The sequence below is a fragment of the Carassius auratus genome, unplaced genomic scaffold, assembly GCF_003368295.1.
Source record: "Carassius auratus strain Wakin unplaced genomic scaffold, ASM336829v1 scaf_tig00039721, whole genome shotgun sequence".
In the NCBI taxonomy this organism is placed as follows: Eukaryota; Metazoa; Chordata; class Actinopteri; order Cypriniformes; family Cyprinidae; genus Carassius; species Carassius auratus.
Window position 1 is genome coordinate 97,501 of NW_020526537.1, and position 14,939 is coordinate 112,439.

The window sequence follows — 14,939 nt, forward strand, 5'->3', positions numbered from 1 at the left end:
TTCACAGGATTGCTAAATCCCAGAAAAAAAAAATGTTTGTACAAAATAGTTTTGAGTTTGTACAGTCAAAGGTAGACACTGCTATTTTTTTGAACACACCCCTTTCAACTAATTGCCCAATTGCACAGCCTTAAGAGCGTGCATATCATGAATGCTGGGTCTTGTTTGTTTTCTGACAATCTACTGAACCTACTGGTAACTTGTTTGCCACCTAGCAATAAAAAATATACTAAAAACCTTGATTATTCTGGTTAGTCATATTGTACTGCTATTATTTTGAACAATACTGTATATATATATATATATATACACACAAACTGACTTAATCCTAATTATAGTAGAAATGTTAATATAATTAAAATACTTCATTATAATAAAATGTGCAATTGCTTAATGTTACGTAATAAATAAAATGTATATTATATAATATTATTATACAATATCAACAATTTAACACAAAGATATAATACACAGAATAAATTTATAAATTCAATTTCAGTATTTTGTACACACAATAAAATATATAATAATAATAATAATAATAATAATAATATATTTTATAGATTAAATGTATGTATTTTTTTCACTGTTCATTTATTTTTTTACATCATCTTGTTTCTTATTCTATTTTCTTGAAGCAATATATATATATTACATTATATTACATTATATTACAGTATATTTCTTACTGTGTATTATTACCTACATTCACATACTGGAGGTAAGAGTAAGTTGGGAACACACACACACACACACACACACTCAGTCATCATGCTTCAAGAGTGATAGATCAGATCTGGCGTGTAAGATGTGTTTTTCTGTTTTTCCTGTTTATGTAAGCATTATTGTGCATTTGTGCAAAGAGGAAGGTGTGTGTGTGTGTGTGTGTGTGTGTGTTAAATGGGTGTCTTTTGTTGCTGATCTGTGTGTGTGTGTGTGTGTCTAGCAGCTCCTGTGTTGATTTACAGTGAGTTTGTGAGCGCTGCAGCACCGTGTCCTGAAATATTAATTTATTTCACCATTACTTTCCATTTCCTCTGGAGAGCAGAGAACTTTTGGCCTTGCGTCGGGTCGTTCAGATGCACTCAGCGCACACAGAATAAATCACAGCGCAGCGCTTGTAAGCAACGGGGCTAAAAATGTGCCAATAATCGTTTCCTCGCACCTGTTTCTGTTTACCCATAATTACAGCCTTGAACATTAATTTCACTCGGACGCTGGTAGAAGTTCTGCAGCAGTCCGAGCTCCGGTTTACAAAGACGTTGTAATAACCTTCACAATGCATTCAAAATCTGTATGCTATATTCACATTCTGGGTGCGTTTAGACCTGAAGAATCATCAGAGCTTCATATTTTTCTGTTAAAATACAGTATATATGATCAGCAACTTTTAATGAATGAATGAATGTTTGAAACCGTTTAAAAGTTTTAAAACTGCTCAAAAAGAGTACAAATGTATAAAACCTACTTATTTATTTCTAACAAAACAACATACATTTTAGTCTTTAAAGTTATATATTTATTTTCATGCTGCAATGATCAATAGGCAAACATATTCATGTTCATCAACAAAATTCATAACTGGGTTAAAAATGGGGAAAAATGCTTAATATATTTTACAAAGTTTGACACTTATAAAACTCAATGTATAATTTTACAAAATTATTTTTGACACTAGTTGTACTCCATACACACCTGGGTTCAGAATTACCCGAACAAGAAACGTATAACACTTTTTAAAGGATTTGTAAAAATCTGGGGTGAAATATATATAAATAAGATGCATTTAAAAAATTTAATTATATTAAAGAGGGAAAGCGTATCCTAAAACATTTGCAACATTTAATTCCCTTAGATCCCTTAAATCAAGATACATTAACAGAACTCATGGTTGAGTCCGTCTGGTTGGGATGTGAGACCAAAAACATCAATGTTTAACAGTCGAAGAGCCTCAGAAACCTTTAAATGGCTGATTTATTAATGGGTTCATAAATACAGATCCTCTGTTTATTCTCACCTGTTTATTGCAGGAATTAAAAGCGCAGATGACCTGTCGGTGTTGTGTATCCCACGAGGAGAATTAGGATGAATGAAAGCTAATGGCAGATGATGTGAAGGGGAAGTCTGGTCGCACGCCGCTGTGAAATGAATCACATTAATGTTCGCTGGTGCAGCGGCGGCCCAGCGTTTAACGATGATAGAGTTTGGACACTTCATTTCTGTCACTGTGAAATTGGCACGCGGCACGGCTAATGATGGTAATGTATGTTGTGCCGCGCGTACATCGCGGTTTAAGCGCTCATGTTGTTTGGCATATTGCATTACGAAGAGGAGGAGGGCACCGAGTAGATGTGTTAGCTCATTTCCATCCATAGTAATGGGAAACTCGCTGATAATGTAAATGTCTGTCCTTTTGTTGCAGGAGATTGTGACTTTGAGAAGCCCTTCTCGTCGTGTGGATACACCCAAGGGCGAGACGATGACCTGGACTGGGAACAGATTGACACCAGTGAAAAGTCTTCGCTGGACCCATGGGTGCCACCGGGTGAGACCATCACTACAATCAATTACTGATCCATTAGTGGCATTTCATGCTTTATTTATTGGTTCATCTGTGTTGATGGAGGTTAGGATTCTCAATGGCCTCCTCAATGTACCACTTGGTCGAAATTGGCAGAAAATGTTACATTTAGATTTTTTTTTTAATAGTTGCTTTATCAGAATGGGATGAAATTTGGTGCATTTGTTTACATTTGGCTTGTGGACACACAAAAAAATCATGGACATGATTTGCATATGTTAAAGGGGCGAAAGGTAAAAAAAATCAAATAAATTCATTGGTAGCTCCATGCTCAAAAATGACAAAGAAAATGCTCATAAAAATTTTATAAATATTGCATAGTATCATAAAATCCCTTTCAAAAATATAAATAATAATAAAAGAAAATATATAAAATTTATTACATAGATTTTCCTGAAAAAAAAGAAATAAATAACTAAAAGCATTGCATTTCAAGTCTTCGGTCACTTTTGACCATGAGGGTACCAAGCGTGACCCAGAAATTATGAAAAAATCATGTGTATTTATGCTCAAAACAAAAATAATCAAATATCTGCCAATGGGGTTCAAAGAAAAAACTTTGAATTAAGTTTATTTGATTACATTTACAACATCTATTACAATGGTTTTGTGATCTTAGAATAGTAAATCCAGAATGTGCAACGTTTTAAAAATATTTATATCTCTTAAAAGATAATTGGTGAAAAATCTGTAGTAAATTAAATGATGTGCTTTTTGAGGGTCTTAATGCATTTGCAAAGTTTTGTTCACTTGCTAAAAACTATGCATTTATAAAAATAAACAATAAAAATTAATGAATCAATTTTGGATCAAAATGGTCATGAATGCATTATGAGAATTAAATCAAGATACACTTACTTGAAGCAAAATTACTTTAAGTGAGTTTTTGCCTAAAACAAGAATAATAAAAATATCTGCCGATGAGTTCAGAAAAATAATCTTGTTTTCTCAGTGGCCTTGTGATTTATTTGAGAATTACTAAAGCAGCTCTCGGTCAGTCATTGTTCATTTTATACAGGATCTCTCAGTCTGACCGTGTCTAAAACCATCAGAACAGACCGGTCTGCTTAATCACATTAGGCTGGTTTAAGTGGTTTATTTGAGCGAGGTCACGTTCAGGACAGTCTTGTCAATACAACTCATTGTCGGCTCTCTAGACATTTATCTTAAGAAAGCATATTGACGTATTGTGTTTCCTTCAGTCTTCTTAAAAAGGTCTTGGATTTACCTTTATAAGCCTCCAGGAACACAGTTATCTCACAGCACACATTGACAGCAGATCCACCGCAGGTTTCTGTGTCTGAAGAGCCAGATTTAATGGGTTTTACCTGATGATTTGATGTTCAGGAGGGATTCTGGCTGATTTAACAAATGTGTTTACCAGATGTCTATCTGTTAGAAATAGATCAGAGATTGCGTTCATCTGATGATTTGAAGCTGGAAATCTGCATGATTTCTGGAAGATCAAGTTTTATTGGGTTTTTAATGGATATCATTGAATATATTTGAGTACTGTTAAATGCCATTCTTTTACACTTCTAGTCTGAGGTCTCTGATGATATTTGCTGTTTTACTCCCCATGATCCTGAAATACGCTTTGGAAATTCATTAGCAACTGTGCAGATCAATATCAAACTGCTTTTATATCTGTGCATATCTGAATATTGTGCAATTAAACGTCACAATTCATGGTTTTTATGCTGGTAGTGATTGAGGTGTAGGTGGATCTGGTTGCATGGCTTCATCGTTTATTCCCCTGCTGAATGAAACGGTGTAATCTGCTGGGTTTGGCTGGTTAGAGCTCTTTATTGAGGATTGTTTGAAATCTCAATGGAGGGAATAATGGGCTGAGATGGTGTGCGATCACTACCGCTCTTTATTAGAGAATAAAACCGGCAGAATCAACCGAGGAAAGCTGGTTCTCAGTCGTGTTATGGTAAAAGTGACCGGTGCTCGATAACAGCTGGCCGACACTAATGCAAGAAAGACAGAAGCTCTGGGAATGAATTTGTATATAAAAACAGGCAAATCTATTTTAATTAAAGCGTTTATCCTCCAGCAGTGGCGTTTTGGAAGTCATTAGGATGCTTTTCCCGTATTTGGAACGTCTCTCTCTCTCTCTTTAATGTTGCATTGATCGCCTCTCATTTGATTTGAGACGAGGACTCTGGGTCTGACAGCACCTCAGGAATCAGACTAATGGAGACGCCGCTGTTGAATGGATATTGTTTTCCTCTTAAATCTGACACGCACGCGGCTTCACAGATAGATCACTGCTTCAGTGCCGCGCGCCGCATTCGTTAGGAGACGTGGCTAATTTCAAGCCTCTCTATTTCTATCTGTGTGTGTGTGTCGTTAAAATTGAGTGTGGCTGGTTTGAGTGTTTTAGCCTAACGGTGATTTGAGTTTTATAAAGATGTTGTCGTTTACACTGACTTCATTTTTAAATTCAACATGAAATGAGGATCAACGATACGATGTTACCGTTACATCGATATACATGCGTTTGTGGAAAACTCAAAGTTTACCGTTACTATTTATTTTAACCTGGTATTTTACATGAAACATATTTACAGAATTTATTTAAATATTGAGGTGCTAAAAATAAAATCATCAAATCATTTACTTTAAATTTATTCAGTAATATTAACTGCTCTAAACCAGTGTTGTTTCAGTATCTTTGATATACTATAAACGTTTTATTAATACTTTGAATCGGTTTTTATTTTTAGATTTTTGGTTTTCAGCTGAAGTTTAAGAAATTGTATTTATTTTTTGATCATTTTTAGCATTTATGTGTTTATTTTTGTAAATATGTCTATATCGTTTTTTATGCTTTTTAAGTTTTAGTTGGCAAATTTAAATTAAATTAGAAATGTAATTTTATTGATATTTTATGTAATAATTTTTTTTTTATTTCAGCTTAAGTTTGTTTGTGCTTAAAGTAGCTTTTTTAAAAACGTTTTTTAGTGTTAGTTTCAGTTTTAGTTGACTATAATACCCTGACTGAAACAGTTAGATTAGAACTGCATGTTAACTGAATTGTTCTAAATATGTCTAATGTCTCTGTCTTCTGTATAGCTGAAGTTTTCATTAATTTCATTTTACAATTTTGACAGTATTTTCTACAATAATTTACTGTTTCATTTATGTTAAGCTACTCTGAAACAATCAGTAATGCATAAAGTACTGTAGTACTAAATCTGACTGGACTGAAGAATATTGATATGTCAGTAGTCCTTGTGCTGATCTGTTTGTGTGTGTGTGTGTGTGTGTGTGTGTGTTAGTAAGCGTTTTAAGGGATTCTATAGGAGGTGAAATAAGCTTCCGAGCACAGTGCGTTTCCTCTAGTGGAAATTTATGGGAGGCCGTTTGAGGTGAAACCCATTGAAAACTTGCCATACTCACTGAAACAATTGAGAGTATAAGTGAAACACTATATATCTGTGAAAATTTATAAAAACGTTGAAATATTCTGGCGTGTGAGAGAGCATTAACATTTTCAGTGTGTCCGGAAGTCATTTCATTGCAACCGGAAGTTATACTTCTTCTTCTTCTTCGGTTTTATGGTGGGTAGCACCAAAGTTAGGTACATTATCACCACCTACTGTATTGGAGTGTGAACCAGAGTTTACCCTTTCAAACCGTGAGAAAAAATAATAATAATATAAAATAAAAAAAATAATATTTTTTTTTTTTTTTTTTTTTACATAAATACAATTAAACCCACTAAACGGGCAGATATTATTGCACAGATATTCTCCTCATATATTCTGACTAAATGAACCGAAGGACACGGGAAAGAAAATGTAAAAAAAAAAAAAAAAAAAAAATCAGATTTGGACAAACGAGTGATCACATACGAAAAAGCCTGGTGTAAAGAATAACAACAAATACCTCATTTTTTAAACAAGATTGGAAGGAGCCATATACGTGGAGAATATTTGAGCTATAACTTCCTGTTGAAATGAAACGACTTCCGGACACACTGAAAATGTTTATGCTCTCTCACACGCGAGAATGTTTGAAAGTGCAGTGTTTGTGCAGGCACAACAGTACGTGGGTGATTACAGGGTATATACAAAGAGTTTCTGTGCAACCGCATCTCTTTCATATATTTGTACAGATATATAGTGTTTCACATGTATTCGCAAGTGTTTCAGTGTGTATCGCAAGTGTTTCGGTGTGTATCGCAAGTGTTTCAGTGTGTACCGCAGGTGTTTCAGTGTGTAGCGCAAGTGTTTCAGTGTGTACCGCAGGTGTTTCAGTGTGTAGCGCAAGTGTTTCAGTGTGTAGCGCAAGTGTTTCAGTGTGTATCGCAAGTGTTTCAGTGTGTATCGCAAGTGTTTCGGTGTGTATCGCAAGTGTTTCAGTGTGTATCGCAAGTGTTTCGGTGTGTACCGCAAGTGTTTCAGTGTGTACCGCAGGTGTTTCAGTGTGTACCGCAGGTGTTTCAGTGTGTATCGCAAGTGTTTCAGTGTGTATCGCAAGTGTTTTGGTGTGTACCGCAAGTGTTTCAGTGTGTACCGCAGGTGTTTCAGTGTGTAGCGCAAGTGTTTCGGTGTGTACCGCAAGTGTTTCGGTGTGTATCGCAGGTGTTTCAGTGTGTACCGCAAGTGTTTCGGTGTGTACCGCAAGTGTTTCAGTGTGTATCGCAGGTGTTTCGGTGTGTATCGCAGGTGTTTCAGTGTGTATCGCAGGTGTTTCAGTGTGTAACGCAGGTGTTTCAGTGTGTATCGCAAGTGTTTCAGTGTGTACCGCAGGTGTTTCAGTGTGTATCGCAAGTGTTTCAGTGTGTATCGCAGGTGTTTCAGTGTGTATCGCAAGTGTTTCAGTGTGTATCGCAAGTGTTTCAGTGTGTATCGCAGGTGTTTCAGTGTGTATCGCAAGTGTTTCAGTGTGTATCGCAGGTGTTTCGGTGTGAATCGCAAGTGTTTTGGTGTGTATCGCAAGTGTTTCGTTGTGTATCGCAGGTGTTTCGGTGTGTATCGCAAGTGTTTCAGTGTGTATCGCAAGTGTTTTGGTGTGAATCGCAAGTGTTTCAGTGTGTATCGCAAGTGTTTTGGTGTGAATCGCAAGTGTTTTGGTGTGAATCGCAAGTGTTTTGGTGTGTATCGCAAGTGTTTCAGTGTGTATCGCAAGTGTTTCAGTGTGTATCGCAGGTGTTTCAGTGTGTATCGCAAGTGTTTTGGTGTGAATCGCAAGTGTTTTGGTGTGTATCGCAAGTGTTTTGGTGTGTATCGCAAGTGTTTCGTTGTGTATCGCAGGTGTTTCGGTGTGTATCGCAAGTGTTTCAGTGTGTATCGCAAGTGTTTTGGTGTGAATCGCAAGTGTTTCAGTGTGTATCGCAAGTGTTTTGGTGTGAATCGCAAGTGTTTTGGTGTGAATCGCAGGTGTTTCAGTGTGTATCGCAAGTGTTTCGGTGGGAATCGCAGGTGTTTCAGTGTGTATCGCAAGTGTTTTGGTGTGAATCGCAAGTGTTTTGGTGTGTATCGCAAGTGTTTTGGTGTGTATCGCAAGTGTTTCGTTGTGTATCGCAGGTGTTTCGGTGTGTATCGCAAGTGTTTCAGTGTGTATCGCAAGTGTTTTGGTGTGAATCGCAAGTGTTTCAGTGTGTATCGCAAGTGTTTGGTGTGAATCGCAAGTGTTTTGGTGTGAATCGCAAGTGTTTTGGTGTGTATCGCAAGTGTTTCGTTGTGTATCGCAGGTGTTTCGGTGTGTATCGCGGGTGTTTCAGTGTGTACCGCAAGTGTTTCGGTGTGAATCGCAAGTGTTTCAGTGTGTACCGCAAGTGTTTCGGTGTGAATCGCAGGTGTTTCAGTGTGTATCGCAAGTGTTTCGGTGGGAATCGCAGGTGTTTCAGTGTGTATCGCAGGTGTTTCAGTGTGTATCGCAGGTGTTTCGGTGTGAATCGCAGGTGTTTCAGTGTGTATCGCAAGTGTTTTGGTGTGAATCGCAAGTGTTTTGGTGTGTATCGCAAGTGTTTTGGTGTGTATCGCAAGTGTTTCGTTGTGTATCGCAGGTGTTTCGGTGTGTATCGCAAGTGTTTCAGTGTGTATCGCAAGTGTTTTGGTGTGAATCGCAAGTGTTTCAGTGTGTATCGCAAGTGTTTTGGTGTGAATCGCAAGTGTTTTGGTGTGAATCGCAAGTGTTTTGGTGTGTATCGCAAGTGTTTCGTTGTGTATCGCAGGTGTTTCGGTGTGTATCGCAGGTGTTTCAGTGTGTACCGCAAGTGTTTCGGTGGGAATCGCAGGTGTTTCAGTGTGTATCGCAGGTGTTTCAGTGTGTATCGCAGGTGTTTCGGTGTGAATCGCAAGTGTTTCAGTGTGTACCGCAAGTGTTTCGGTGTGAATCGCAGGTGTTTCAGTGTGTATCGCAAGTGTTTCGGTGGGAATCGCAGGTGTTTCAGTGTGTATCGCAGGTGTTTCAGTGTGTATCGCAGGTGTTTCAGTGTGTATCGCAGGTGTTTCAGTGTGAATCGCAAGTGTTTCAGTGTGTATCGCAAGTGTTTCAGTGTGTATCGCAAGTGTTTCAGTGTGTATCGCAGGTGTTTCAGTGTGTATCGCAAGTGTTTCAGTGTGTATCGCAAGTGTTTCAGTGTGTATCGCAGGTGTTTCAGTGTGTATCGCAAGTGTTTTGGTGTGAATCGCAAGTGTTTTGGTGTGTATCGCAAGTGTTTTGGTGTGTATCGCAAGTGTTTCGTTGTGTATCGCAGGTGTTTCGGTGTGTATCGCAAGTGTTTTGGTGTGTATCGCAAGTGTTTCGTTGTGTATCGCAGGTGTTTCGGTGTGTATCGCAAGTGTTTTGGTGTGTATCGCAAGTGTTTCGTTGTGTATCGCAGGTGTTTCTGTGTGTATCGCAAGTGTTTCAGTGTGTATCGCAAGTGTTTTGGTGTGAATCGCAAGTGTTTCAGTGTGTATCGCAAGTGTTTTGGTGTGAATCGCAAGTGTTTTGGTGTGAATCGCAAGTGTTTTGGTGTGTATCGCAGGTGTTTCGTTGTGTATCGCAGGTGTTTCGGTGTGTATCGCGGGTGTTTCAGTGTGTATCGCAAGTGTTTCAGTGTGTATCGCAAGTGTTTTGGTGTGAATCGCAAGTGTTTCGGTGTGAATCGCAAGTGTTTCAGTGTGTATCGCAAGTGTTTCGGTGTGTATCGCAGGTGTTTCGGTGTGAATCGCAGGTGTTTCGGTGTGTATCGCAAGTGTTTCAGTGTGTATCGCAAGTGTTTCAGTGTGTATCGCAAGTGTTTCAGTGTGTATCGCAAGTGTTTCAGTGTGTATCGCAAGTGTTTCAGTGTGTATCGCAAGTGTTTTGGTGTGAATCGCAAGTGTTTCAGTGTGTATCGCAAGTGTTTTGGTGTGAATCGCAAGTGTTTTGGTGTGAATCGCAAGTGTTTTGGTGTGTATCGCAAGTGTTTCGTTGTGTATCGCAGGTGTTTCGGTGTGTATCGCGGGTGTTTCAGTGTGTATCGCAAGTGTTTCAGTGTGTATCGCAAGTGTTTTGGTGTGAATCGCAAGTGTTTCGGTGTGAATCGCAAGTGTTTCAGTGTGTATCGCAAGTGTTTCGGTGTGTATCGCAGGTGTTTCGGTGTGAATCGCAGGTGTTTCGGTGTGTATCGCAAGTGTTTCAGTGTGTATCGCAAGTGTTTCAGTGTGTATCGCAAGTGTTTCAGTGTGTATCGCAAGTGTTTCAGTGTGTATCGCAAGTGTTTCAGTGTGTAGCGCAAGTGTTTCAGTGTGTATCGCAGGTGTTTCAGTGTGTATTACAAGTTTTCAATGGGTTTTGCCTCAAACGGCCTCCCATAGAAATATTTGGTGTCTGTCTTACACACACACACACACACACACAAACATTCACACAAACACACACTCGCACACATATACGCACTCACTCACTCACTCTCTCACTCACACACACACACATACTCTCACTCTCACACACACACCTGTGGTCTGTCGTGGCCGCTGGAGTCTGTCTAATATGTCTGTCATTTGCATGTAAATGTGATTGTGTGTTGGCCCTCAGCACTCTCTCTCTCGCCGGGCGAGGGGGGGGGGGGGGTCCTGGGGACTCCTGGGTAATTAGTGGCTTCCTGCTCTCTGAATGAGTCCAGTGAGGAAGAGGAGGAGATCCGTCTCACTTCACCTCACTCTGATAGTCACCGCAGAACACTATACTCTTCATCAGTCTTGTGTTTAGTTCACATACTCAGTGTTTTTGTACGAAGGTTCCTCTCAATGATTCAAACCGGCGTCTGAAAGCACAAGAGAGAATCTGTGCATCATAGAGGCTCCTGAAATCGACTGCATGCTCATACTAAACATCATCTTCTGACCCGAAAGCCACATGAATCGACTCCGCTCCATTAACAAACCTAATTTGATTGCATTTCTGCAGATGCACTTGAAGACGTTTCTCCAGAATATTCATCTCTGAAGATCAAAAGCGGTGAAATCTGTACTTTTTTGCTAATGAAGTCTCATCTGCAGTGTTATTTGTTTTTACAGTCTCATTAACTGAATTAAGTGTTCTGCGTACAGTAAGAGCGCGTCTCGCCCCCCCGCGGATGGAAAACATCCCTCCTGTTGTTGCGGGTCGCGCACAGAGAGGTTTATTCTGTCAGAGAGACTGAAGGATAGCAGGAATTAAATCAGATCTTCAATCACATCAGCTAAAGATGACGTCCCGCGGGAAACACACTAATTGTGTTTGCTGCTTTCACGACTGTGATGAGTGTTTGTGTCTCCGTTACGCCGAGAGAAAGTCTTGAAGGAAAGGGGTCAGCAAAATCTGATTTTGAATAAATATTCAGAGCACCATCATAAAGTTTGGGGCTAATACAATTCTTCTGCTCACCGAAGCTGCCCTTATTCGATCAAAAGTAAAGTAAAAATAGTGAAATTTTTGAATGTGTATATATATGTGTGTTTGTGTGTGTATGTGTGAATATATATTCAAACATTCTTTATTTAACCAAAGATGCATTAAAATGATCAAAAGTGACAGTAAAGTAAATTTTACAAATATTTATATTTCAAATAAAGCTGTTCTTTTGAAGTTTTTATTCATGTGTGACTCCTGAAAAATAAAATGTATCACAGTTTCCACAAAATATTAAATAGCACAACTTAAAAATATTAAATAAATATTAAATAAGGATTTTTTTTAAATATATAATATAATTTGTATATTTGTATAAATATATATATTTTCACATGAAATTTTTAATTATTATATTTAAGAGATGCTGTCAGGCCTTCTTAATTTTTAATATGTTTATATATTTCATTTAAATTAAAATATTCAATTATTCATATGATATTCAAATATAAATGAATTCTAATCTAATGTAGGATTTGGGAAATAATTTTTTTATTTTTGAAATATTTTTTTTTTAAATAAATACAATTATTATACATTTTTAAAATTAATTAAATTAAATAATCATTATATTAATTAAAAAAATCAAACTAAGCAGCAAATAATTCTTGGAAATTGATTATAATCAGAAATGTTTCTTGAGCAGTAAATCATCATATTATTCTGATTTCTGAAGATCATGTGACACTGAAGACTGGAGGAATGATGCTGAAAATACAGCGGAGCATCACAGAAATACATTAGACTTTAAATTGTATTAATATTTCACAGTATTGCTTATTTTTCATCAAATAATTATTACTATTCTTTCTGTGTATATATATATATATATGTATAATAGATACTTTTATGACATCATGACTAATGTTTCAGGTCTTGCTATAAGTCCATTAAATGATTTTTCAGTGTCTGGTCCTGTAGAATCTGCTGTTTGACTGGAAACGAGTCACGTGATGCTGAATTAATTAACGGCTCTCAGGTGGCGCTTCATGGCGTTACACAGCGCCGCGGATAATGTCATTAAAATGTGTGTGAGAACGGCTGACTGTTCGCCGGCCAATTAGACAGAAAACAGAAAAGCCTTTCCTCCGAGTTTATGAAAGTTCTTCAGCTTTCTTTTGCGAGACAGACAGATGGAGTCAAGTTTTTTCCGTCCTCATTGTCAGAGTCAGACAAAAGCGGCCCGGCTCAATCGCTATTATTTTTCCTGCTCTTTTCTTGTGGGTTTTTTCCTCCTCGCCCGGCGAACTCTCACAGCGAGAGCGTTTTTGATTGGTGCCACAATGTGAGAATAGGCTTGTCTACATTGACATTTGAGAGGCGCCGCCGGGCCTTTTCTCGGGCTTTGACCTCGCCGGGTTTTATTAGCAAATGAGACCTGGAGGGTTTGAGTTTAAAGAGCGGCCCCTTCCTTCCCATTTCAGCCACATAATGATTTTCACAGGGTTCAGGACCTGAGTGTGAACAGAATAATGAGCGCCAGTCATTACTGGAAATTACAGCCGTCGCTCGCAGCGTTAGGGATGTAAAAGCCTGTCGACTTTGATGATTAGCGGCAGACGCTGATGCACGTTCTGATCATTAGAGCTCAGATTAATCACATTTACTCCAGCATGCTCATTCAGTTCACTGGGAGTCAGGAACAGCCCTTTAGTTAAAATAAATATGTACTCTACTGTTTCTTCTGCTCAGCAGGGCTGCATTTATTACATCAGAAATACAGTAAAAATACTCAAATATTATTACAGTTTAAATGAGCTGATTTCTGTGGGAATCTGTTTTAAAATTTAATTTATTCACTGGTTCAAAGCTGGAATAAATATTTCCTTTTTTATTGTATAATTATTTTTATAACATATATAGAAATCATATACATTTTAAATAATGATTTAAATGTTAAGTTTTCCTGTAAGGCTGATGAGGTCTAGTTTGGGATATATAAATTCAAGTCAATTTGTTTATTTATTCAGTTAAATAAACAGAAATAAGACGTGTTTAGTTCATATTAATTTATTTAAAAAAATTTTTTTATTTATTTTGTTTTGATATTCACCATTAATTTATTAAATTAAATAATAAAAATATATAATGTTATTAATATATTTATTCAACTAAATATTTATTTAAAATAAAAAAAATTAATAAAAACAATTAAGATTTTCTTTTACATTTATTTGATAAAAAAAAGTTCAGAAGAACAGCATTTATCTGAAATAGAAATCTTTTGTATCATTATTAATGTCTTTATCATCACTTTTGATCATATATATATACTTTAAAAAAAAACAATTATAATGCTACAAAAGCTTGTTTTGAGCAGTAAATCATCATATTAGAAAGACTAATAAATAAATTGAATGCATAATTTAGGATAAAGTAAACTTGCTTGTTGTTTTGCGTAAAGCAAGTTCATTTGAATGTTAGATTTGTTTGGTTTGAAATCCCGTTTCTAGAATTATCCGTTCCGAACCGTCACAGCGCGAGGATTTAATTGAATCACTGTTCTCGTTAACGATCTGTGACGTATGATGATACAGTGATATTTCTGGCTGCACGCTCTCACACATGTGGAACTTCTCTTATAATAATGCGGTCCAGACTCTGTTTAATTAGTGTGACGAGCTGTCTGTGTTCCCAGCGTCTGAGATTCACCTTGTGTTTTACACCAGCACACCGTCACGTGAGGAACACGCACACAAGCTCAGATCAAACCATGATTTCATCCAGGATCCGGTGAGCAATCCTGAACTAAACCACACATGATTACAAACGTGACGCTGAACACTGAGGAATCTGATACACAGATCTTTCCTCAAATCTTAATAAATAAATACAAATATCTGTGAATAATTTTAAATTGTTACATGCAAATCAAATAATATTTATAATATTTATTATATAATATTTTCCCTGTAACACAAAAACGTGTTAACATACATTTTCACTAATTTAACTAATTTATGACAATTAAAAAATATTTTTAATAACATTTAATAGTCTTGCCAATGTTAGACAATAAAAATACACTGTTCATGTGATAATATGGTACAATATGGTAATACTTTACAGCAATATATATATATATATATATATATATATATATATATATATATATATATATATATGTAATAAACAAATCTCCATATTCATCGGGAAGAAGGAGGCGGGAACCGGCGCACAATCAAAAAACACTTTAATAATCAAAAGTAAATACAAAACGGCGCACCAGCCCCTCGCGGACGACTGGTGCGCATAAATAAAAGCCAAACACATAAAATAATGTCCCAGGCCTGGTCCTCTCTCGTCCTTCACGGTCGTCACTCCAGTTTTATATCCTTCCATCTCCTACGTGGGACTCGATACCGACGGTGGGGCTCAGGTGTAGCTCATCTCCAATCACTACACCTGGCCTCACTCCTCGTTCCCACGCCTCTCGGCCCCGCCCCACTCGCCACAATATAGTTATACTTTCTTTGTTAAT

The 14,939-nt window shown here is 37.3% G+C and overlaps 1 protein-coding gene across 1 annotated transcript in view; it reads left to right on the forward strand.

Annotated features, from left to right (window-relative positions):
* The first annotated feature begins 2,194 nt into the window (after positions 1–2,194).
* Positions 2,195–14,939, forward strand: part of LOC113084132 (receptor-type tyrosine-protein phosphatase mu-like) — a 49,442-nt gene continuing 36,697 nt past the window's right edge. The window contains exons 1-2 of the mRNA XM_026254780.1: positions 2,195–2,258; positions 2,423–2,545. Coding sequence (XP_026110565.1) covers positions 2,195–2,258; positions 2,423–2,545 — 187 coding nt within the window. The remainder of the gene's footprint in view (positions 2,259–2,422; positions 2,546–14,939) is intronic.